Here is a 27,487-nt window from a genome sequence, read left to right on the forward strand (position 1 = left end):
GAGACCCAGACAGGTACATGGATTATTTTATTTAGGAAGGCTTTGCCCTAACAGACACATGAAAGATACTAATCATCACTGATCATCAGGGAAATGCAAATCAAAACTACAATGAGATATCATCTCACACCTGTCAGAATGTCTAAATTAACAACACAAGAAGCAACAGGTGTTGGCAACTATGCGGAGAAAGGGGAACCCTCTTGCACTGTTGGTGGGAATGCAAACTGCTGCAGCCACTGTGGAAAACAGTATGGAGTATCCTCAAAAAGTTAAAAACAGAACTACCTTATGATCCAGCAATTGCACTACTGGGTATTTACCCAAAGAACACAAAAATACTAACTGAAAGGGATACATGCACTTTATGTTTATAGCAGCACTATTTACAATAGCCAAGATATGGAAGCAGCCCAAGTATCCATCAACTGGTGAATAAAGAAGATGTAATATGTGTGTGTGTGTGTGTGTATATTACTCAGCCATAAAAAGAATGAAATCTTGCCATTTGCAATGACATGGATGGAACTAGAGAGTATAATGCTAAGCAAAATAAGTCAGATACCATATGATTTCACTCATACGTGGAATTTAACAAACAAAACAAGCAAAGGTAAAAAATAAGAGAGAGACAAATCAAGAAATGGACTCTCAACTATAGAGAACAAACTGATGGTTATCAGAGGGGAGATACGTGGGGGGATGGGTTAAATAGGTGACAGGGATTAAGGAGTGCACTTGTGATGAGCACAGGGTGATGTATGGAAGTGTTGAATTACTATATTATACACCTGAAACTAATATAACACTGTATGTTACCTGGAATTAAAATTTAAAAAGGCTTGGTCCTTTGGGAAATCCCTGTCCCTTTCTTCTCCCATTCATGGACACAAAGATTATTAAACCTGCAAGGTACTCAGAGAATACTAGTCCAACACTTAGTAATCAGTAATAAATGAAAGAACTAGGACTGCCTTCCCCCCAACCTTGGTAAATTATGACTAGATGAATTCAATTACTTTCCTTCTAATACATAGGATGCTTAAGAGTGGAGGTTGTGGAGGTTGTGGAGGTTGTGGAGGGGCGCCTGGGTGGCTCAGTCTTTAAGCGTCTGCCTTCGGCTCAGGTCATGGTCCCAGGATCCTGGAATCTAGCCCCGCATCGCGTTCCCTGCTCTGCGGGAAGCCTGCTTCTCCCTCTCCCACTCCCCCTGCTTGTGTTCCCTCTCTCGCTGTGTCTCTCTCTGTCAAATAAATAATAAAATAAATAAAATCTTTAAAAAAAAAAAAAGAGTGGAGGTTATGGAATAAGGACTCTCGGAAACTCTACTTAGTCAAAACATAAGGATAATAATAGTACCTACTTCGTAGTGTTGCTGCTATGTGGACTGCATAAAATATATAAGAGAATTGCTTAACACAGTGTCTTGCATGAAAGTAGACACTCAACAATGGTTTTTGTTGTTGTTGTTGTTTTTACTTCTGCCCCATTGATGCTTCCAGTTACCCAATCTTGAATCAGCAGGTTATAATGACAGATAACTGCCTTCTGTACCAGGGCAGATTACTGGCTATGTAGCACAAAAGTTACAGATACGGCTGATCTTGTCACAAATCTGACTTGCAAGACTTATGTAGACATTTCTTCTCTTCATTAACAGTGAACAGGTAGCAAGACAGAAAGTTTAAAGAGAAAAAGAAATAGGCACAAAGTTGTCACAAACAATAAGGAATTCAAAACATAACAAGAGTGAGTTCACAAAGCAAATATCCAGAAATAAATTCCAAGCTCAAACCTTCCCCTGGCTAACTAAGCAAGTCCATTCCAAATGCTAGAATATCAGAAATCTAATCCACATGTTTTAGACAAACCCATGAAAAAAATTAGAGAAAAGTTAGAACACATCTTTTCTTAACATTTATTAATATTCCTAAGGTAGGATTCTATGCTAAATAGCTAGATTCAAGCTGTACGTTTATGTTGCATTGAATTTATAAGGATGTCTCAGTAAATTTGCAGATTCAAAAATGGAGTGGAGGGAAAAAGCATCCTGAAAATTTTATCAGGATGAAAAGCACTTATGTGGGTAAAAAATTACTACTCAAAGGAGTCAATGATGAAATAAGACATACAACAAAAGCATGGCCCAAATGCCTACTAAGCTCATATAAGACATCTTATTACTTACTCAACTGCTTTCTTTTGGAATTCATATGAGGTATCAGTCAGATAAAGGTTTTTAAAGAAGTACAGAAGAAATTATAAAACAAATGCAGGGTGTTATAAGGGAAAACAAGGACCATATCAGTTGTAGAGGCTTTTTGCCCATTAAGATCATAATTAAATCACTGGTCATTAAAAACTGATATTCTGGTGTTAGATTATATGCATATTCTTTCTTTTTTTTTTTTTAAAGATTTATTTATTTACCTTAGAGAGAAAGAGAATGAGTGGGGGGAAGGGCAGAGGACGAGAACCCTCAAGCAGACTCCCCACTGAGCACAGAGCCCAATGCAGCCTCGATCCCATGGCCCATGAGACCATGAGCTGAAATCAAGAGTTACATGCTTAACCAGCTGAGCCACCCAGGCGCCCCTCCTGTGTATATCCTTATAGTCATATACAACATTTAAGATTCAATTTTTTCCCCCAACCTTTTATTTAATATCTATGTGGGCCTTTACTTACCTCTTGTGTTAATTTTGGTATGAACCTCGAGCTGGGGATCACTTGAAACCATGCAAGGCCACCAAGGATAGGTTCCCACCTTAGACCAAACAAGATCGCCAACCTGGAACTTAACACCAGCAGACACTTCTGTTGTTGGAACAGAAGATAATATTGGCTGAACCTATAGGAAAAGTTCATAAAACTTCATCAGCAAAGAAAGTTAAAAAAAAAAAAAGAAACTATGAACAAAGTACTTTAAGCATGCTCACCATGTAAAATTTATCTTCAATTATACTTTCCCTGACACTTAACCATAAGTAGCAAAAAGGAAGAGAAGGAAAATAATGAACCCCACTCCAAATACTGAAAATAGGACTGATGTTTCTGATGTCTTATTATTGATAAGGCATCTTGAGAATTCACATAATCCATTAAAAATGGTCATAAAAATATTTTTGTAATTTTATATGGTGACAGATGGTAACTAGACTTCTTGTGGTGATCATTTTGTAATGTATTTTCATAACAAATCAATATGTTGTACACCTGAAACTAATATGATATATGTCAATTATACTTCAGTAAGAAAAAGTGGTCATAGTTTTGAAAAGAAAAATAATTCACTGAAAGTATCTACCTCTTAAACCAGCTCCAAGATTTATTTCAGTATAATTTCTGAAATCCAGAAGTATGGAACTGTAATAATACGTATGGAATGTGTTATAATTTAATCACCCTGCTTTCACCTTCTTACACTATCCCTGGTTAGACAATATTCAATAGAGCAACTCACCGGAGGTTCCTCTTTTAGTACTGGCTCTTCTCTTGGTTTTTCTGACACAGTGTCAACCCTCTCATTTGGTCTCTAGGTGAAAAGGTATAGATAAAAAGAACAAAATGGCAGCCAACCAAAGAACAATGACATACACAAAAAGAAATCAAAACTAAATAGCAAAGAAAATAAAGGACATTTATTAACTGAATAATGTAGGTAGTAAGAATTCAACTAGTGCAATACATGACGCTATGTCTTAAATTCATGTTCCATTCCACACCATAGCTAGATCTCATTCATTACTTTTAAAACTTAATGTGTTGAAATAATGTAATATATGTTAAGAAAAAAAAAAGAAGAAGAAGAAGAAGGTAGCGGGAGGGGAAGAATGAAGCGGGGGAAATCGGAGGGGTAGACGAACCATGAGAGACGATGGACTCTGAAAAACAAACAGGGTTCTAGAGGGGAGGGGGGTGGGAGGATGGGTTAGCCTGGTGGTGGGTATTGAGGAGGGCACATTCTGCATGGAGCACTGGGTGTTATGCACAAACAATGAATCATGGAACACTTCATCTAAAACTAATGATGTAATGTATGGGGATTAACATAAGAATAAAAAAATAAAAAAATAAAAAGTACACTTCCTAGAACAAAAATTTACATTATATTAAAATTTAAATATTAAAAAAAAAAAAACTTAATGTGTTGATTGTTGTTGCTGTTGTTTTTTTAACCTAACAGGGTGCAGAAAAATGAGCACTCTGAGATTGCTAGTAAGATGTAACTTGGAATTTTTCAGGAGAGCAATTTGGCACGTATGAAAATCCTTAAATTTTCAGACTCTGATCAAGCAAATCCACTTCTAAATGTATATGTATACTGAAAAGCACTGAGAGATATAAATATACACACAGAAAGATATGCACACTAGTCCTATTTATAAGAGCAAATATTAGAAAACAATCTAGATGTCCAGTAATTTAAATTAAATAGGGTATAGTATAACTAGACAGTGAAGTAATATAAATATATTTTAAAATGACATGGGGGGGTGCCTGGCTGGCTTAGCTGGTAGAGCATGTGGCTCTTGATCTTGGGTTTGTGAGTTCAAGCCCCACATTGGGTGCAGAGATTACTTAAAAATAAAATCTTTTGAAAAAATAAATAAAATGACATAGGAAAATGACAATATAATGTTATTTGAAAAAAGCAAATTTCAAAGCAGTTTGTATAGTATGATTCCAATCTTGGAAAAATAATTTCTTCTTATTTTTTTAAAGATTTTATTTATTTATCTGACAGAGAGAGAGCACAGGCAGGGGGAGCCACAGGCAGAGAAAGAGGGAGAAGCAGGCTCCCCACTGAGCAGGGAGCCCGATGTGGGGCTCGATCCCAGGACCCTGGAATCATTACCTGAGCCGAAGGCAGCTGCTCAACTGACTGAGCCACCCAGGCACCCCAAAATAATTTTTTTTAATGTGCGCAGAAAGAAAAATGAGAATACCACCAGGTGATGGAAAAAGTGATTCTTTTGGTATGCTTTTCTTTATCTGTCAAATTGTCTATGATAAACATTATTTTTCCAATAATAAAACCCACACATATGTTACTTAAAAATTAATTTCTGCAACTCTTTGGGAAGGCTACTTAGAAGTATCTATCAAAATTCAAAATATATCACTCTTCAGTTGGGCAATTATATTTTAAGAAACTAGCTACAGAAAACAAAATGAGAAAATCTAAGCAGAGGATGGTTAAGTATAGCATTATTTCATGTCAGTAATCTACAGGTCTATCAACATCTTCTAACTTTTTATTTTAAAATAGCCCATATTAAAAGGTTTGATACATTTTATATCAGATTGATAAAAGTAGTTATCTTTGGGGAATGAGGTTAGGGAAATGGTAAAGGAAGATCTGTATTTTTGTGTTATTTGTATTTCTTGTAAAAAGCAGATTACTTTGTAATTTAAAAGATTTTTTAAAACTTCTCACTTGTCAAAGAACAGAACTTAATTTAGATGGCATAAAGAGAGATACAGCCATCAAATTAAGTCTTAATTCCAATTTAAAAACATGGGTAATTCTAGAAGCTACTTAAAATTTTCAATTAATTCAAGACACTGTTGTAAAAACAGTAAAAACAAAGTTTTATTAAAGAAAAAATTGTAGAAAAGTTTGTAACTATTAGGAAATGATAAGCCAGACTAATATCCCAAACCCCAAGTATCAATCGTTTATTCAACAGTGCCTATGACTTTCCAGGCACTGTTCTAGTAGGTGGGTATGCAATGATGAACAAATACATTTGATCCCTCACCTCAAAAAGCTTACAGTTGGGCAGGACAGACAGACATTAAACAAATAAAAACATACACTTATATAATGTAAATGTATGAAGAGAAATAATGGGGGGTATATCTTTAAATATGAAGGTCAAGAAAGGCCTCTCTGAGAAAGTCAATTATAATCGGAGAATCAGAGGAAGAGGAGTTAGTCTAGTAAAAAGTGGGCAGAAGAACATTCCAGAAAGCAGGCATGGAACTTGTGAAGTTCCTGGGGTTTAAAAAGTAGAAATTTCAGGAAGGACTTACAACTGACTTAATTGCCCAAAGAAGAGAGGTTACAAGATGAGAGAGGGGAGGCAGACTATAATACAAGGACCTTGTAAGTACAGTCAAGTGTTTTATATTAATGTCAATAAAAAGCCACCAAAGAGGATTAGGTAGAGAAGTAACATACACCAATTTATGTTTTAAAAAAATCATGTTAGCTATTATGTGGAGAGTATTTTGGAAAAAAAGGTAGTGGCAACTTGTTGACGGGCACAAAATGTGCTCTGTCAGATGTGTCTGTGGTGGTACCAGGACTATGCAATCTAATAGGACACACTCACTGAGCAAGGAAAGAAAAATCTATGTTCAAATGAAAACTGTTTTCCAGATTGCTCGTATAATAATAAAGCAGTCTGAAATACTGTCCCCCTTTGCATAGGCCCTTTGGGTAGCTTCACTTCAATCTACAAAAGTAGCTTAAGCCTTCACCTCAACTTCTCATTCTCAAGCTACCAAAGGAAGACAAGGCCACTTGAGGAAGTACATATGCCGCTAAGAAAGCGAGTCATCCTCCTCCGCACATTCAATCTTCATGATGTCTAGGTGTAAGGGATCTCTGTAACTCCTTTTGAGGGCAGACAGATAAGGAGTGACTCATCTTTGCCAAACAACAGAATCCTACTATCATTGTAAGAACTGGTCTGAAGCCCATTAACATTTTTCCCTTTCTGGATTAAAGAAAGGATTTCCTTCAAAACTTTTAATATTCAAATGTCTTATTTTTTTAAATTTTTTTATGGTTTGTTCCAGGATGTTTGCTTTTCCTTCAGGCTAGCTTGAAACACTGTTAAAATTGTTTACAGAGTCATCTTAAAAGGAAAACAATCGCAAGGGTAAGAAATAAGCCTAAGATTTATTCTAAGCTTTCAAGACTATATATATAAAAGAAAGAAAAAGAAGTTGAATAAGGATGCTGCGATGATAGAAAGGAAATATATATTGTAAAATGTGCTAATGCATGAGCAAAATAGAAATCTCTAGTAGGCATTTAGTCTATAGCCATACCACCCTGAATGTGCCTGATCTCATCTGATCTCAGAACCTAAGCAGGGTTGGGCCTGGTTAGTACTTGGATGGGAGAAATATCCAGTAGGCCTTGACTTGAGCCCAAAAGAAAGGGTAAGGAGATAAACCGGTTAACAGATAACATAGTATCATAAACACCAGTTAAGGGGTGAAGTTTTTAAGACAACATGGTCAATGGAAGTCAAATGCTTAGGAGTCAAGAAAAATGAGTCAGAAAATGCCAACAGATAAAATACTTCTGGGTATAACATCCATTTTCCTTTAGTTGTTCAAAGGATAGATAAGCTTAAAAGAGATTAAAATCAAGTAAGGACAAAAGATACCCTTTCTGGTACTAATAGTGTTGCTTTAGGAAGAGAGCGTCAGAGAAAAAGATGACAGTGAGTTAGCTCTCCTTAGTTTTAAATTTTTGATTTTACAGGTATATACTGCTTTTTTACATTTTTAGTTGATTCCATATGGAAAGACCTATATTCCAAGTTTCTTAAATAGGAAAAAAATATGTTAAGAGAGCAACTAAAATAAAATTAATTATCCAAAATATTCCTTTTAAAAAAATTTGGCCTAGTGCTTTTATTAAAACACAAGAGCTTTATTAAGATGAATAATATGCATCAAATCTGGCAGAATTCCTAACCCCTAATAATTTTCAAAACATTAAGCAAAATCATACTCTTTTTAAAAAACTTACATCCACATTTAAGGTGGAAAGAAAAATTCAAAGGCAATAAATTATGCATTTTTCTTTTACTTTCTGAATAACTGCATAATCTTAAACACTAAAACGTTTATCTGTACAAAAATAACTTTTTGCATGTGAACAGCTTCTAAGAATTTTAAGACCTAAGACTCTGAATCAAACATAATCTCTAACTTAGTGCTAATGGAACCAAAGTCACTATTTGACTTTTTATGAGTAAAAATGGCAAGCTAAGAGTTAATGAGACTAGTCTTAGTGGATAAGCCCACTGAGGTGCTGGTGGAAGAACAATGTTTGAATAGGGCCTACACTCACATGCCGGAGGCATGACACCTGCCAAGGAGGAAGACACGCAGAAACACTTCCACATGTTTCTAATTTGATAAGAGGAAAAACAGCTAAACCAGCGTTACAAAATATACAATTTCAATAGTGATCTCAGCTCTCCTGCTGCGGAGATGTTTGGACACATTTTATTGTTGAGAAGATACACTTAGGTTGTTCCAAATAACAGCCACTCTTTAGAAGGCCAAACAGCTCAGAATTGGGAGGAAATATTTGCAAGATCAAATACCAAGAAAAAAGAAAAGAAAAAAGTAATGAGTGAAATCATTAACTATTAATTTAAATGAGATTGTTTGTTCAAGAAAGAACCTATGAGTGGGCTTTTAAGGAACAAAATTATAGATAGAAGCAAATCCAGCGTAAGGACCATCATTTCAAACTTTTTCTCCAAGCACCCAGTTCTCATTATGCCTCTCTAAAGCATCTGGGGAGGGGAGCTGTCCAGTGAGAGTCAGGAGACTCTCACTTGAGCTCCTCTTTCATTTCTAAGCCCTCTACAATGCTAAACACCAAGCAAGGGCTTGGACCCTTAGTAATAACCAGGAGGCACAAGGGTATGAAAAATTGAACACTTAAAAGAAACTGTCCTAAGGGAAACAAAATAAATGTTGTTCAAGTTAATGAAACCTAATTAAAAAACAAAACAAAACCATAAGGTTACAAAACCAATTACTTTGTGAACATCACTGGTCCTCTGTACAGTACTGAAGTATGACACTAACAACAAGCAAGAGCCTTGGGAGCTCCAGCTTTAAAGTTCTATTACCAGAATGGAGTACAACTTTTACGGCATCCATCTCTTATATTTATAATTATTCCCCATGTGTGATAAATTTTAATTAATCAAAATTCAACTAACAAGAACTCTTTTTTCTCTTTGGAAAAAAAGGGAGGAGGGAAGGGAGAGAGTAACAAAGAGAAAAAGGGAAGGAAGAAAGGGGACAAGGTGAAAAAAGGATGGGGGAGGGAGAGAAACAAAGGGGAGAGAGAAACAAAAAACCCTGGATTTTTGCCAAAAACTCAACTTTCAGGCAACGGTCTTGATAGGAGTTAGTGCAATCAATATCACTTTCTACATCTCTATCTTCAATCAAATTGATGTTCTTTTGCCTCAAGATATTGTAAAATCCTAAATAATGAAATCTTAAATTATGCCCCACATGATTTACTAAAAAAGAACATAATTTTTTTTTTTTAAAGATTTCATTTATTTATTTGAGAGAGAGAATGAGATAGAGAGCATGAGAGGGGGGAGGGTCAGAGAGAGAAGCAGACTCCCTGCTGATCAGGGAGCCCGACGTGGGACTCGATCCCGGGACTCCAGGATCATGACCTGAGCCGAAGGCAGTCGCTTAACCAACTGAGCCACCCAGGTGCCCAAAATAGAACATAATTAAAACTTTTAAATCTTATCTAATCCCTGGATATAGCAATTAACTGAAGGTTTAAGTGATACAAAGAGCTAGGCATAGCAGATATCCAACAAAGAATTGGCTTTAAAATCTCATTATAAAGTGACTATTAGAAATATCATTGCACTGCTATTAAAAGCACACAATATCTAGTAAACTATCACAGGTTTCCCATGATTTCCATTTTGTTTCAGTTTCTTTTTAGACATGGAAAGATTTATTAGAATTGCTGCTTTTGGGAAGTGATTTTCCTGAAATTGGATGAGGATCCATGAAAGAATGACTCCATTATTTGTTCTTAGTTTTCTTCCCCTTTTTTTCATTCACAAAGTTACTGGAGTACAACTAGTTTAAAAAGTGTATCCTACACTAAATGATAAAAATATAGTCAAGGTAAAAAATATATATATCATTGCACTGTTTTCCTAGATTCCAATAAAACAAATAGGAGATACAAAAAGTAAGCAGACTGTCTTATCCTGCTTCTGATTCCAGACCTATTTCTATTTTGAAATATATTTTTAATGTACTTTATCCATGGAGGTAAAAAGTCTAGTCCAGCAAGTAAAACTGGATATTCTCCTATTGGCTAGATTTTCTAGAGCAAAAGCAAGAAGGACCAACAAAACAGTTCTTAGGAACTAAGCTTTAGCTTTCGTTTTAACCAAATTCAGGTTTTTGTGATTCCCAAGGGTCACAGTGCATCACATACCTTTTCACTGCAGGTCTAGGTAAAAAGTGCTACAGTGAATGCATCTGGAGTACAAAAGGTTAACTTCTCTCCTTCCATGTAGTCATTTACTTAAGAAACAGTCTGTATAAAGATACTATGTAAACTAAGTTCAGGGAGCGGAGCATTTAATAAATGATTTAAGAAATTAAAAGGCATTTTAAAAACCACTTAGTTACAAAGCCTTCATTTTACAAATGCAGAACTAAGACACCAGAATAGCTAAAATGTCTCTAAATAATACCTTTATTTCTTTACCCAGTTTTATTTTCTTCATAGCACTTAACACTATATGAACTTATATACGTATGTTCATATGTAGGTACGTATGTATTTTCTCATTCCTCTTATTAAAATATAAGCAACCTGAAAGTAGGCATCTTTAATTTTCATTCATTGCCCTACTTTAATTCTTAGAAAAGTGCCTAGCACAGAGTAGGTACTTAATCAATAACTGTTAAATGAATAAATAAAACTATAGAAAAATGAGAAAAACATATTGAAATATTACACTGAGACTCACGAGAGTCTAGAATTGGTGTAGCCTTTTACTCCAGAAAATGATCACATTTGAGTTGTATGAAGTACTGGAACCCAGTTACCAAGGAAAAGGTGAGTTGGTATGAAGTAAACAATTCTTTAAACAGAAGATAACAAATTAATTTATTCAGGCATACAGGATATAAAAGCAGACTAGTGTTGCCAAAATAGATACTTATTTTCTTCCCAAATCAAAGTCTAGGAAATGTATGTCTTCAATTCATACCATGTATTAGAATACTAACTAAAAACTTCATTCAAGCTAGAACTGATTTGTTACATACCTATTAATAAGAAAATTCATACTAAAACCTCAGATATACTAAAAAAAATTCAGCAGCATACATCTTACCTATGAAGGATGACTCATAAAAATACCACCTGAAGTTTTTATATGAATACTAATTGATTTTAATAAAAAGAGTTCTTCTATTACTTCAGTTTATTTTGTAGCAAACACACTAGTAATGAGTATTAAGTCATTAACACTGGGAAAAGTTGGTCTAAATAAAGATAAGCAATATAATTAACCATCTCCTTGCCTTTCCTCTTCATCTTTAGAAACCAGTTTATTATAAGCAAATAAAAATAAGTGAAGCTATTAGACAAAGAAACATAAGCAGCAAGGTTCTTAGTGTCCCATGTTTTAAAAATATTTCTTCACTCTAATCATGTCCATTCATTTAGTCAAAAAATTTTACTCAGCACCCATTATAACATCCCAAGCTCCTTGCTAGGGATTAGAAGAAAGAAGTTACCAGAAATATTTAAATTTGAAGGGATAAAAACTGAAAAATATCTCTTGGGCTTCCAGTAAATCTGAAATATTACAAAATTTTTCAAAAAGATGTTTCAACTTACATTTTGTTCCTCTGGTTCTAATTTGGGGATTTTGTGTGACTTGCGCTCTTCAGATCTAGATGAGTCATGCTTGTTGCTTTTTTTCCTCTTTTCTTTTCTGTTTTCATGCTTTGATTTTGTGTGTTCACTTGCCTGTACTTCATTTAAAAGGTCTCCACAAAGGGAAGACTCAAACAATTCCCTGCCATTCTGGATAGTTTTGGTTATTTTTAGTTTAATTTCAGGTGAGCCAGTCTTCTTTGGAATCACAGTTTGTGGTACCGAAGGAGGAGGTGGTGGCTGTGGAGGAGAAGGTTTTTCCAGAATTTCATGTGGTCTTGTGTTTGGAATTTCTGAATGGTAATAGTCAGTGGGGCTAAAGTTTCTAACTGCACCGAAGCCATTGGCTGATCCATTGGGATACTGATTATATGACTGGTATTTGGTTTGAGTTTCATACATGCTGATTGATGGTGGATAGCCATTTGTGAGTGGAGGAAGATCTTCTGTTGTAGGTGGGTACTGAAATCCTTGCTGCAAGGTAGCTTCATATGGTGTCTGGCCACCATCTTCAACAATGTCACTGTTGTTATCAAAGGCATCCTCCTGACGGATGTTGGCGGAGTCAATGAGTTGAGGTGGTTGCTGAATTGTGTTTCCCATGATCCCTTGCATGAAAGAGAAAGAGAAATCCATTGTTCTGCTCCAGCATCCTTAACTTTCCCTTTCTCTCATCGGGCCTAAAGTTTTAAGAGAGGAGATTAAAAAGTGTTAATATCCTCACAGGCTAGAGGCTTATCAACTGAAAAAGAATTTACTAAAATATCCTGTACCCAATTTTCATATCCAGATATACACAAACACTAAATATTTTTAAAACAGGCAGCCAATATAAATCTGATACAAGTCAAATGCTTTTTACCTTAAATACTTATCTATTTGAAACTCTCAATTACTTTCACAGTTTTAGTAACAAAATTTTATCCTCTTAGCAAACATTCAGAATAGTTTTGCATTCCTTTCTGTTTCCCAAGTTAGAAATGGTAAGTCTCAGGTTAAAACTGGTATTTGCAAAGTAAGCAATGTTCTGACACATATAAATTGGGTTCCATACAAGCTTCCTTTAAATCACTCATGTTTTGTCCAGTGGGGCTCTTTGTTGTTACAAAAAATAACAAAATCTTATTGCAAATATTTTAAATACAAAAGTAAAAAGGGCTATCACTCCTCCCTCTCCATCATTCCCATTCTTCTGTCATGGATAACCGCTGTAAGTACTTTGGTGAGTATTCTTCCAAATCTTTATATAGTTACATACAAAATTTTGAAAATAGGGTTGATTCTGTGACTTGCTTATTCAACTTAACAATATATCCTAGATATCTTTCTACATCAGCATGTATAATTTTCATATATACTTTTTTAAATAGTTACACAGTAAACACCTATGGTATCTATACCACAATGTACTTAACCATTTGTGTACTGAGAATCATTTAGCTGCTCACAATTGTTTGAAATTATAAACAGGTCTACAGGAAACTTTCTTGAAACTAGCTCTTTGGGCATGTATGTATTCCTATTGGACAGATTTGAAATTTTAATAGATACAGCACAGCCTGTAGAACAGTTTTGCAGTGTCAATTTACCATCATACCAGTAGTGAGGGTGCCTGATTCTCTATAGTCTTAATAGTATTAGTTGTTTTTAACCAGCAGCATAAATATAATGATCTGGGGTAGTTTTACAAAACGTACATGTCAATCAACGTCTATCTACTGATGAATCTGATTCGATAAATCTGTGGTGAGGCCTAGAGTCTCAATATTTTAAGATCACACTCCAGCCGATTCTGATGCACCCTCTTAGTTGGCTCACTGCATTACAATCTTTGCATTGTAGTTATTGCATTATACTCTTACGATTACTGCACCCCCTCTAGAAGGTGCCTAAAGATGTTCACGTTATGTAACAATGTTGTAATATAGATAACCATCTATTATGAAATGCTCTAAGACCACTCTGTGTTGTCATAAAGTTTGACAAGCCCACATCTTGAGACAGGATTAATGGACAGTTCAGATATTATCTTGATTATCTCATAAACATTTCTTCTAGAAAGCTCTAAGGCAGAGAGGATTTCTCTACTGCATTGAATCTGATGAACTGATTTTAGCTGCCTGGAATACTGTGAAGAAGGACTATGAGGCTACAGTCCAGTTTGATTCTATGACCAATTAATAACGCCTACGATCTTGATTCTAGTAGGAATTACCATAATGATAAAGCACGTAACCCAAAACAGCAAACAGAAGAGGGAAATGATTGCTGATAATACACTTTTCAAGGCATATCTGATTAAACAGCTGCTGTTTACACTGTTAGCAAATGGAAAGAATTTTAGAAGTTCTAAAATTGCAAACAAATGAATACAAGAGCATACAGGAAATCAAACTGCCCATATCGCTCTATAGTGAGATGGGGTGCAGGGAAGTGTTAGACAGCACTCTCATTTTTTAGCATCTACTCTGGGCCAAGCACTTTATACATTATCTCATTTAATCCTCATAACAACTTTGTAGGATAGGCATGGTGACTCCTGGTTCATAGGGAAAAGAAACTGAGCTTCAGAGAGGTTAGATGCCTTGCTTTAAACCATAAAGCAAAGGGGGCAGAATGACTATTTGTATCTAAGTGTGTCTGACTCTACACCCCAAGATTTTTACCATGCTACGACTTCCACTTCACTCAGCCATAACTTCTGAGAGGATGTGATTCTTTTGTTCATGCTCTTTATTCCCGATCACTGCCAAAATGACAACTAACTATTCTATAGTAACGGCCACTAACACTTAAATAGCGCTTAGTATGTACCAGGAACCATTCTAAGTGCTTTATATACAGTACATTCAATCCTCCCAACAACCTTCAGGTAGATGTTAACCTTAGTTCTCATGACAGACTGGGAAATAGAGGCACACTGAGGTTAAATGACTTGCTCAGGTGCACAAGGCTAGTCATTAATTGACAGAGCTGGGATTTGATCGAGGCAGTTTGGTTTCAGAGTCAGTGATGCGAATAACCAGCGTAACATACTGGTAATGCTGATAAATGTTAGGAATCACTTCTTTATGCATAGCTGAAGAATTGAAACATTACCCTAATTTGACCCTTGGCAAAAATGTATAGCTTACAAAGAATGGTATGTTCTAAAATTCTGTAAACACACGGGGCCAATAAACAGGTGGAATTCAAAAGTTCTTCAAACTTCCAACTTGAAGACAAGTTAAATACTGACATTTGACAAGAGGCAACCTGTGTTTTTGGTTCTCATAACTGTCAAATACAAGATCAGCTTCCAGATTAGTCTCCCAAATTATAGTCTACAGAGGTTTTCAGGCATATGTATTCAGAGACTAAGGTTTTTGATGTTTCTGATTTAGTTCCAAACATGAACTTTTTTTTTTTTAAAGATTTTATTTATTTATTTGAGAGAGAGAGAATGAGAGACAGAGAGCATGAGAGGGAAGAGGGCAGAGGGAGAAGCAGACCCCCTGCTGAGCAGGGAGCCCGATGCGGGACTCGATCCCGGGACTCCAGGATCATGACCGGAGTCGAAGGCAGTCGCTTAACCAACTGAGCCACCCAGGCGCCCCAAACATGAACTTTTAAGAAGTTTGGTATTTCCCCCCTTTTCTCCTCTAGCCCTAGAACTAAATATTTCATTTTAGTTTGAACTAAGGAAATAACATTACATCTTACAATTATATAGGAGTTTACAATTACACGCAAGTATTTTCACATGCGTTCTTATTTGATCCTCAAAACAATCCTGTAAGGCTGACAGGACAGGTGTTAGCTTCATTTTTCAGATGACTACATTTAATATTTGAGATGCTAAGTTTTCTAAGACCAAAAAGCTCATTAGTGATTAACATGAAAAAGAATCAATCTCTTACCTTCTGATCCTGCTCTCTTTACCACAATATCTAACTGCCACAGAATATCCAGCTACCCAAAGACAATCATACTATAAGAGTCATATGTTCAAAACTGAATGAACTGTCTTTGCCCTAGCTCAGTTTTCCTTTCAGACTACCCCAGATCTGTCATCGCTTCCACTATTTTTCTAGCTTCCCAAGCTAGAAGCCTCAGTCGTGTGGGTGGCTGATTCTCCCCTCTCTATGAAGCCACAAAATGAGGCACTGAACAAATCTTGGAGTTTCTTCCACTGAATTCTCTGATTTGTTCTTTGATCCATGTCAGGCCAAGCCCTCAGCACCTTAATCCTGAACCACAACAACTGATTTTCTAGATATTTCTCATCTTTAACTTCTTCCTGCATAGCAGTTAGAAGATGTGTCCTTAAACTGAACTTTGATAAGTCTACTCCCATTCTAAGAAACTCTAAAGCTCCATATTATACCAAGTCCCTTCCATGCCTTTCAAGGTCTTCCATAATCTGACTTTCCTACTCAACTCAAATTGTATATGCATGAATAAACTTTTCTGAGCATCCACGGGCCCAAATAACTATAAAATGTGGCCTTGCTCACATATTACCCTCTGTTCAATCCAATGAAGCAAAGTTTTATTCCCATTTTACAGATGTGAAGAAATGGCCCTCGAAAAGATCAAGTGATTTGCCCTTAATCACATAGCCAACAGAAGTTGAAAAAAATGGTGAAACTCAGATCTTCTAACTCAATACAGTATTCTACTCGGCAGCTGCCACCTCTTCTGCAAATTATCCATACTCTGCACTTCTTTCCAATATGCTCCATAGCCACAATCCAAACGCATGTTTGACAGCTTCCCTTGTATCTCACAAGCATCTTAAAATACCTAATAATGAACTTAGTTTTTATTCTACTTCCATGTGTCCTTCCTCCAGTCCTTCCTATGAGAAAAAAAAAGAAACCTCCATCTATCAGTTGCCAAAGCCAGATATCTGAGACTCTGATACATCCCTTACCCTCACTCCTACTCTTCCCCAATGTATCAGTAAACTCTTGGAGTTTTATCTCCAAAGTATACATCTCATATTTGTCTATTTCATTCCATATCTTTTCTTCTTCATGCTAGTCCAATCTCCTCACTTAATCTATTCCATAGCTACCTTCTCAGTCTTCATGCTTCTTCTCCTGCCTATGATCTATTTTCCCATATAACAGCCAGTCCCCTTTTAAAAACTAACCCAATCATTTGACTACCCCTCAAAATACAGCAAGAAAAAGGAATTATTGGGCATGTACTGCATGGAGCACTGGGTGTTATACGAAAACAATGGATCATGGACCACCACATCAAAAACTAATGATGTATTGTATGGTGACTAACATAACATAATAAAATTTAAAAAAGTATCTTAGGATTTCTCTTCCATAGGAGATCCACAGGACAAGAGGGGGCTCCTGGATCTTTTGAGACTGAGAAACATGGTGAGACCATGTTTTATCTGCATATTACTTCCTTCTAGATTTGGGATTCCTGATGCAGAAGTTCCAAGCAGTTCAATCCCTCCTTAGCTGATTTTTGGGTACCCCCTCATGCCTATTCTCATTTAAACTTAATTTTCATTTAAATGTAAATTTGAAAAATGAAGCTGAACAACACTTTTGGCTCCAGTTTCTATTCAGAAAGTCTGAATCCTTCTGGAGGTCAGTACAGATAGATGCCCTAGAGCAGCAATTTTTGAGATTTTTCCACCATCCTTTTCTGGGACTCAGCTGGGAGGAGAAGAAAAGGGAAGAGGCAGCTGGATCATTTGGCTGAAAGGTTCTCGAGCTTGAGGAGGGCTCAGATTTTAGTCCATTTTCACTGGAAAACTGTATTCACCTATAGACCCTGCAGGTGAGCAGGGGCCCCTGGGCACTGCACCCTCGGCCACCACCCAACCCATATTCTGCCTTGGGCCCTGCTGCTGCTGAAACAGAAATGTTTCAGGCTTGTAGATCCTCTGTGCCATTTCTTCAGTAATGGTGACCACAATTATAGAGATCATTCCAAGTCACTCATTTACTCATAGCAGTGATAGTCTTTTGTGAATTCTTGTTCAAATTCCTTCTGCTTATGGTGTGACTCTCCTTTTCCAGAGAAAGCAGTGAGGTTTTGGGGTTTTTTTTAATGATTATTTAAGCTATTCATATGTGGTGGCAGTGGGACATCTGTTTAAAAGTGCACATTATTTTAATGTAATTGTTTTGTGGATGGATCACCTTTGGAAAATATTTCATTCTCTATACCTGCAACCTGTTTCATGATAAGTTGATACATTGTCCTTTGTAATTTCCGTATTTTGTGTTTGTACTTTTTCATTCATGTAAAATAGAAATATTTTATACTCCAATGCTGTGTTTACCTTCTTTTGGTCAGCTCTGAAATATCCATAATCTATACATCTATATCTAATCTGTTTTAAATTTTATTTGCAGGTTCATTTGTCATTACTGATCAATTGCATGCTGAATTTAGTTCTTGTTCAGAAAACACTTCAGTAAAAAGTAGTATAAACGTAGGGGAAGGTTGTTTCCCACAGTTTTGTTATATTGTAACAAATAGACTATATACTCTAATATATATAGCTATATTATGATACAGGGGAAAAAAAAAAGAAAAAGGAATTATTGCTATACTCAACAACACAGATGACTCTCACAATGTCATTTTAAGTGAGAGGCCAGACAGAGTGATTCCATTTATATAGTAGACAATGTGATTTCATTTACATAAGGTTCAAAAACAGGGTAAAGTTAAAACTAACTCTATGGAGGGGCGCCTGGGTGGCTCAGTCAGTTAAGCATCTGACTTTGGCTCAGGTCATGATCTCGGGGTCCTGGGATCAAGCTGCATGTCAGGCTCTCTGCTACGCGCGGAGTTTGCTTAGAGATTCGCTCTCTCCCTCTGCCCCTCCCCCTGCTCGTGTGAGTGCTCTCTCTCTCTCTCTCAAATAAATAAATAGACTAACTATGGAGACATCTGTCAAAATAGTACTTGCTTACCTGGGGGGGGGGGGGCGGCGGCGGTGGTGGGCTATAAACACTGGATAAGACCAAAAGGGAGGTTTCCGAGCTGCCGGTTCTATCAGCTAGTTATATTTAACATACTGATCTAGATAGTAGTTACATAGTCTTAAGCAAAAACAAAAGAACAAACCTTCAGGGTCTTCCCAATGCACTCAAATAAAATGGAGACTATTTATCATGGCCAGCAAGCCCCTGCATGGTCAGATGCCAGTTTACATTTCCAAAGTCATTTACCAGCACTCTCTGCTGCAAGCACTGCACTCCAGCCGCATGGGTTTCCTTTCAGTTTCTCAAATGTGCCCACTTCGTCCTGGCAATCAGGATGCTCACGTGTTCCTCCAGCTACCTGAACACACATAATCCCTCCGAGAGGCCTGCTGAGGTCCTGTATTTTACTCCTTTATAGCATTTGCCATAATATGTGTTATACAAACATGTGTTTACCTTCTTATTGTCTGTCTCCCTTACTCCCTTACTGCTCTAAAAAGGCGGACATGGGTAGAGACCATGTATGTCTTGTTCAATATCATTCAATCGATAAATGAAAGAAATAATCCCTATTCCTCTGAGGGCTTATAACTAGTATACCTCCATTTACCTGCCAGATTTCTGGGGATATTACCCTACAGTATAACTTTACTCACCCACTAATTCCTTGTTTGGTAAAAATGTGTTATGCTCATTATAAAAAATAATAAATAAACACGTATTTAAAATATTCATACCCATAGTTACATGGTCAACTGACCTACCACAAAGGTGCCAAGGTTATTCAAGGGGAGAAGACAGTATTTTCTCAACAAATGGGGCTGGAACAACTGACTGGATATCAGTATGGAAAAACTGAACCTCAACCCTTACTTTACATTATACCCGAAAATAACTACAATTAGTTCGTAAACCTAATACTAAAGTCAAAATGATAAAACTTCTAGAATAAAAACATGGGACAAGATATACTCCTGGATTAGGCAAAGATTTTCTTAAACAAATACCATGAACTGTGAAAGAAAAAGACTGACAAAATGGACTTCAAAATTTAAAACTTTTGCTTTTCAAAGGACAGAGTTAAAAAAAGAAAAAGGTGATTTAAAAATGGTAGCCATGAGGGCGCCTGGGTGGCTCAGATGGTTAAGCGTCTGCCTTCGGCTCAGGTCATGATCTCAGGGTCCTGGGATCGAGTCCCGCATCGGGTTCCCTGCTCAGTGCAGAGCCTGCTTCTCCCTCTCCCTCTGCCACTCCCTCTGCTTGTGCTCTTCTGTCTATCTCTCTGTCAAATAAATAAATAAATAAAAATCTTTAAAAAAAAAAAAATGGTAGCCATGAGAACAGGGGAAGATAGGGGAGTAGGAGGATCATGAGCTCTCCTTCTGCCACAGACACACCAGGATGACAACTACATGTCATGCAACTCACTCTGAAAACAAGCTGAAGACTAGCAGAACAAATCGGTCACAGCTAAAGACATAAAGAGAAGGCCACAATGAGAAGGGCAGGAGGGGCAGACATGTGGTCAGGAACCAAACCCCTCGTGCAGTGACCTACAAGAGGGAGGGATATCACAGGCACAGAGGCACTCCTTGAGGAGGGGATCAAGCCCCTGCACCAGGAAGACAAACCCTCATAATGTCTGGCTAGAAAATCCTGAGCTTAACTCTGGGAGATCCAGAGGGCTACGCAAAATCAAGACTTTGCTCTTAAAGGGCCAGCACTATGTCACCTGGTCTGAGACCCAGCACAAAAGCAACAGTTTGAAAATTGCCTAGGTTATAGTGAAAGAGATTTATCAAGATTTAGGACATATGCTGCAGGGGCAGGGATCTGTAATGGCTTTCTATGGGACTGCAACTGCTGGTGAGTCATTTTTCTTGCTCTCCTTCAGCCTTGCTGGTTAGACACTTGTAGAAGCCAGGCCTGACACTCTCCATCTACCCAGCTCACTCCACTTGCCGGCTCTGCAGTTCCCCTGTGGACCTGCCCCATCCAACCCACCCATCCCAGCAGGGGCCCCTCCAAAGCAACTCCTACCCCACCACACACAGCAGACAACCTCCATCAGGAGCAATACCTCCCAAAATGACTACCACCCACCAGGCAGCCTTGGTCCAGGACAAGCGCCCCTTCAAAGTGACTTCTGCCCCAGGAAAGAGGGTTAGCCAGCTTTGCCCACCAGCATCATGCCCACAGCAGTTGTGGTCAGGCCTCTCAGCCAGCTTTGCAGGGGGCCAGCCTAACCCATCACATGCCCTCAGCAGCTACAGTTAAACTTCTCAGTCAGCTGTGCTGGGACTGACGACACTGCAGCCAGAAAGCCTGAGGGACATCCCTGCCCACCACTGCACCTATAACAGATGTGGCTGGTTACTGCTGACAGCTGGGCTAAGGGATAGCCCCACCCACCAGCAGCACACCCACAGCAATCAGGGCCCAGTCACAATAGGACACATGCAGCCCACACAGGGGACAGCTCTGGAGCACTGGGTTCTGGTGACAAGGGGGACTGCACTACACAACATCTTCCAGATAAGGCAACTACTTTTAAGACCAGGAGACACAGCTGACCTACCTTAAACATAGAAACAAACACAGAGAGTCAAATAAAACAAGAAGACAGAGGAATATATTCCAAATGGAAGAATAAAACGAAACCTCCTAGAAAAAACTAAACAAAATACAGATAAGCAATCTATCTGAAAAAGAGTTCAAAGTAATGGTCATGAAGATGCTAACCAGACTTGAGAGAAAAGTGGATGAACTCTATGACAACTTCAACAAAGAGACAGAAAATATAAAAAAGAACCAATCAGATCTGAAGAATACAATAATTGAAATGAAAAATCCCAGAGAGAATCAACAGCAGAAGTTCTTCTTCTTCTAAGAAGCAGAAGAACGGATCAGAGATCTGGAAGACAGGGTAGTGGACAGCACCCAAACTGAACAGCGAAAAGAAAAAAGAATTTTTTAAAAATGAGGATAGATGGGGCACCTGGCTAGCTCAGTCAGAAGAGTGTGTGACTCTTGATCTTGGGGTTGTAAGTTCAAGCCCCACGTTGGGTGTAGAGATTACTTACATAATTTTTTTTTTTTTTAATTAGGAAGGTTAAGGGACCAATAGAACAACATCAAGCATACTAACATTCACATTATAGGGATCCCTTAAGAAGAAGAAGAGAAAGGGGCAGAAAATTTATCTGAGAAATAATAGCTGAAAACTTCCCTAACCTGGAGAAGGAAACAGACATCCAGGTCCAGGAAGCAGAGAGAGCCCCAAGCAAGCTGGACCCAAAGAGATCCACACCAAGACACATTATTATTAAAATATCAAAAATCAAAAATAGAGAGAATCTTAAAAGCAGCAAGAGAAGAGCATATAGTTACGTACAAGGAAACACCACAACACTATCAGCTGATTTTTCAGCAAAAACCTTACAGGCCAGAAGAAAGTGGCATGATATATTTAAAGTGCTGAAAGGAAAAAAACCTACATCCAATAATCCAATAATGAAATAAGTCACTCTCCCTAGAAAGGTTATCATTCAGAATTGAAGAAGAGATAAAGAGTTTCAGAGACAAACAAAAGTTAAAGGAGCTCATCACCACTAAAGTGGCCTTACATGAAATGTTAAAGGGGGGAAGGGGTGGGGAAGAGATGTTAAAGGGACTTCTTTAAGCAGAAAATAAAGGCATAACGAGAAGAAAATTATGAAAGGAAAAAACTTCACTGGTAAAAGCAATATATAAGTAGACATAGTAAATCAATCACTTATAAAGCTAGTATGCAGATTAAAAGACAAAAGTAGTAAACTCAACTACATCTACAAAAATTAGTTAAGGGATACACAAAATAAAAAGATGTAAAATATGATGTCATATACATTCAACATGGGAGAGAGGGAGTAAAAATGGAGTGCTCTTAGAATATGTTTGAACTTAAGCAACCATACACATAGAATGTTAATTATGAAACTCATGGTAACCACATACCAAAAACCTATAATAGATACATAAAAAATAAAAAGAATTCCAAGCATAACACTAAAGAAGGTCATCAAATCACATGGGAAAAAAGCAAGAGGAGAAAGGAACAGAGAACTACAAAAACAAGTGGAAAACAATTAACTAAATGGAAGTACATACCTATCAATAATTACTTTAAATGTAAATGGACTAAATGCTCCAACAGACATAGGGTGACTGAATGGGTAAAAAACAAGACCTATCTATATGCTGTCTACAAGAGGCTCACTTAAGACCCAAAGACACATACAGACTGAAAGTGAAGAAGTGGAAAAAGATATTCCATGCAAATGGAAAAAAAGAAAAAGCTGGAGTAGTAATACTTCTATCAGACAAAACAGACCTTAAAACAAACACTGTAATAAGAGACAAAGAATGGCATTACATAATGATAAAGGTGTCAATCCAACAAGAGGATATAACAATTGTAAAAATTAAATGTACCAAACATAAAAGCACCTAAATATATAAAGCAAATATTAACAGACATAAAAGGAGAAGTTTGACAGTAACACAATAATAGCAGGGGACTTTAACACCCCCACTTACATCAATGGCTAGTTCATCCAGACAGAAAATCAATAAGAAACAGTGGCTTTGAGTGACACAATAAACCAGATGGACTTAACAGATATATACAGAAATATTCCACCCAAAAAAGCCAGAATACACATCTTTTCAAGCATACACAGAACATTCTCCAGGACAGATGACATGTTAGGTCACAAAGCAGTTTCAATAAATTTAGGATGAATGGGATTATATCAAACATCTTTTCTGACCACAACAGTACAGAACTAGAAATCAATTACAAGAAAACAACTGGAAAAACCACAAACACACAGAGGCTAAACAACATGCTACTAAACAACCAATGGGTCAAGAAAGAAATCAAAGAGGAAATAAAAAATACCTGGAGACAAATTAAAATGGAAATACAATGGTTCAAAAAGAGGGAAATTTAGAACAAGACAGGCTTACCAGAAGAAACAAAAACCTCAAATAAATAATCTAACCTTACACTTAATGGAACTAGAAAAAGAAAAAAAAAAAAAAAAGCCAAAGTCAGTAGAAAAAAAGAAACAATAAAGATCGGAACAAAAATAAATGAAATAAAAAAAAAGTAGAAAAGATCAATGAAACTAAAAGCTGCTTCTTTGAAAAGATAATCAAGATTGATAAGCCTTTAGCCAGACTCAATAAGAAGAGAGAGAACTCAAATAAATAAAATCAGAAATGAGAGGGGGCGCCTGGGTGGCTCAGTCATTAAGCGTCTGCCTTCAGCTCAGGTCGTGGTCCCAGGGTCCTGGGATCAAGCCCCGCATCGGACTCCCTGCTCAGTGGGAAGCCTGCTTCTCCCTCTCCCACTCCCCCTGCTTGTGTTCCCTCTCTCACTGTGTCTCTCTCTGTCAAATAAATAAATAAAAAATCTTTAAAAAAAAATCAGAAATGAGAGAGGGAAAGTTATAACCAACACCAAAGAAACATAAAGGATAAGAGACTACTAGAAAAATTATATGGCAACAAGTTGGATAACCTAGAAGAAATGGATGAATTCCTAGGAACACACAATCTTCCAAGACTGAATCAGAAAGAAAAGAAAATCTGAACAGACCAATTATAAGTAATGAAATTGAACTGGTAATCTAAAAACTTCCAACATACAAAAGTCCATGACCAGATGGCTTCACAGGTGAATTCTACCAAACATTTAAAAAAGAGTTAATACCTATCCTTCTCAAACTATTCCAAAAGAAATAGAAGAGGAAGAAATGCTTACAAATTCATTCTATGAGGCCAGCATTATCCTGAGATCAAAACTAGACAAAGACACTACAAAAGAAAAAGAAGAAGAAAATGACAGACCAATATCCCTGATGATCACAGATGCAAAATCCTCAACAAAAGGTTAGCAAATCAAATTCAACAATACATTAAAAGGATCATTCATGGTACGCCTGGGTGGCTCAGTCGGTTAAGCATTTGCCTTTAGCTCAGGTCATGATCCCAGGGTCGTAGGATCAAGTCCCACATTGGGCTCTTTGCTCAACGAGGAGCCTGCTTCTCCCTCTGCCTGCTGCTCCCCTGGCTTATGCTCTGACAAATAAATAAAATCTTAAAAAAAAAAAAAAAGGATCATTCACCACAATAAAGTGGGATTTGTTCTAGCGATGCAAGGATGGTTCAATATCTGCAAATCAATCAACATGATACACCACATTAAGAAATGAAGGATAAAAATCATATGAACTTCTCAATAGACGCAGAAAAGAATTTGACGTTCATTCATGATAAAAACTCTCAACAAAATGGGTATCAAGAGCACATACCTCAACATAATAAAGACAATCTTGAGAAAGAACACAATCATCATATCATAATCCTTGGTATCACAAACCAAGATTTCAAACTATACTACAAAGATACAGTAATCAAAACAGTATGGTACCAGCACAAAAACAGACACACAGATCAATGGAACAGAATAAAGAGCCCAGAAATAAACCCACACATATATGGTCAATTAATCTATGACAAAGGAGGCAAGAATACACAATAGAGAAAAGGCAGTCATTTCAATAAATGATGTTGGGAAAACTGGACAGCTTAACACAAAATAATGAAGCTGGATCACTTTCTTATGCCATACAAAAAAATAAACTCAAAATGAATTAGACTTAAATTTAAGACCTAAAACTGTAAAACTCCTAAAAGACAACATAGTCAGTAAACTCTTATACATCAGTCTTAGCAATATTTTTCTGGATCTGTTTCCTAGGCAAGGGAAACAAAAGCAAAAATAAATAATTGGAATTACATTAAACCAAAAAGCTTTTGCAGTGCAAAGGAAACCATCAACACAACAAAAAGGCAACCTACTGAGTGGGAGAAGATATTTGCAAATGATATTATCTGATAATGAGTTAATACCAAAATATATAAAGAACTCATACAACTCAATGCCAAAAAACCCCAAATAAATGATTAAAATGGGTGGGAGGACCTGAATTGACAGTTTTCCAAAGAAGACATACAGATGGGTAAGAGACACATGAAAAGAGGTTCAACATCACTCTAATCATCAGGAAAATGCAATGAGATATCACCTCACACAAGTCAGAATGGAAAGATAAGAAATAATAAGTGTAGGGGTGCCTGGGTGGCTCAGTCTGTTAGGCATCTGACTTCAGCTCAGGTCATGACCCCGGGTCCTGCACTTGAGCCCCACATCGGGCTCCCTGCTCCACATGGAGTCCGCTTCTCCCTCTCCCTCTCTCTCTGTCCCTCCCAACTCTCATGCTCTCGCATGCTCTCTCTCAAATAAATAAATAAAATCTTAAAAAGAAAGAAATATTAGCTATGATGTAGAGCAAAGGAAATACTTGTGCACTGTTGGTGAGAATGTAAATTGGCACAATCACTATGGAAAACAGTAAGGAGGTTCAAAAAATTAAAAAGAGAAATACAATACAATCCAGTAACACCACTCTGGGCCAAAGAAAATAAAAACATTAATTTGAAAAGATATATGCACCACTGTGTTTACTGCAGCATTATTTACAATAACCAGAATATGGAAGTAACCTGTCCATTGATAACATGAATAAAGATGTGACATATATACACAGTAGAATATTAGCCATAAAAAATAATGAAATCTTGCCATTTGGATAGATCTAGAGGGGCGATCTAAGGGTGAAATAAGTCAAAGACAAACACTATATGATTTCACTTACATGTGCTATCTAAAAAACACAAAAAATGAGCAAACACAAACAAACCAAAAAAAAAAACCCAGAAATTGCTCATAAATACACAAACTGCTGGTTCCCAGAGAGAAAGGGTGTGGGAATATAGGCAAAATAGGTGAAGAGGATTAAGAGGTACAAAATTCCAGTCGTAAAATAAGTAAGTCATGGGGATGAAAAGTACAACATAGGAAATATAGTCAATAATATTATAATGAATTTGTATGGTGACAAATGGTAACTATACGTGCCGAAGAGCATTTTGTAATGTAAATAATTGTTGAATCACTGTGTTGAACACCTGAAACTAATACTTTATGTCAACTATACTTCAATTAAAAAAAAAATTACAGGAGTGCCTGGGTGGCTCAGTTGGTTAAGCGTCTGCCTTCAGCTCAGGTCATGATCTCAGGGTCCTGTGTGATCCAGCCCCGCACTGGGCTCCCTGCTCAGCAGGGAGTCTGCTTCTCCTTCTCCCATTGCCTCCTTCCCCCTGTTCATGATCTGTCTCTCTCTCTCAAATAAATAAATAAAATCTTAAAAATAGAAAAATAAAAAAATATTACAGAGACAAAAAAACAAAAAGGTACATTATAGGCAGGGAGAAAATATTTGCAAAACACATATCTTAGAAACAACATCCTTTATTCTGACATTCTAGAAAATGCGAAGAGACTAAGGGTTCCCAGGCAAAAATGGGAAAAGTGAATGATAGTTTAAATATTTGTTACTCCACATATTACGTATAATTGCAAACAGAAATACATACAATAGATCTGGCAGGCACCATTTTAAACAAGTGATTAAACATGGCATTACCAAAAGCAGGACAACCTGGCATTATGGGCCTCATGATGTGATTAACACATCGTCATCTCCTAAGTATTCTTCCCAATGCTTTAAACTGAAAAATGAGGAAACAAGCAGACAAATACAAAATGTGGAACATTCTATCAGACAACTGGCCTGGGCTCTTCAAAAAAGCTAATGTTATAAACAAACAAAAGACGGAAAGATTCCTCTAGATTTTTTTAAAAGATTTT

The 27,487-nt window shown here is 37.0% G+C and overlaps 1 protein-coding gene across 2 annotated transcripts in view; it reads right to left on the reverse strand.

Moving 5' to 3' along the window:
* NSD3 (nuclear receptor binding SET domain protein 3) overlaps positions 1-27,487 on the reverse strand; it is a 118,775-nt gene that overhangs the window by 60,949 nt on the left and 30,339 nt on the right. For both annotated transcript variants that reach the window (XM_044912830.1, XM_021681570.2), the window contains exons 2-4: positions 11,675-12,393; positions 3,464-3,535; positions 2,689-2,851 (exon numbers count right to left, since the gene is read on the reverse strand). In XM_044912830.1, the coding sequence (XP_044768765.1) occupies positions 2,689-2,851; positions 3,464-3,535; positions 11,675-12,349 (910 nt within the window). In that variant the 5' untranslated portion in view covers positions 12,350-12,393. The remainder of the gene's footprint in view (positions 1-2,688; positions 2,852-3,463; positions 3,536-11,674; positions 12,394-27,487) is intronic.

The sequence above is a fragment of the Neomonachus schauinslandi genome, chromosome 2, assembly GCF_002201575.2.
Source record: "Neomonachus schauinslandi chromosome 2, ASM220157v2, whole genome shotgun sequence".
NCBI classification, from domain to species: domain Eukaryota; kingdom Metazoa; phylum Chordata; class Mammalia; order Carnivora; family Phocidae; genus Neomonachus; species Neomonachus schauinslandi.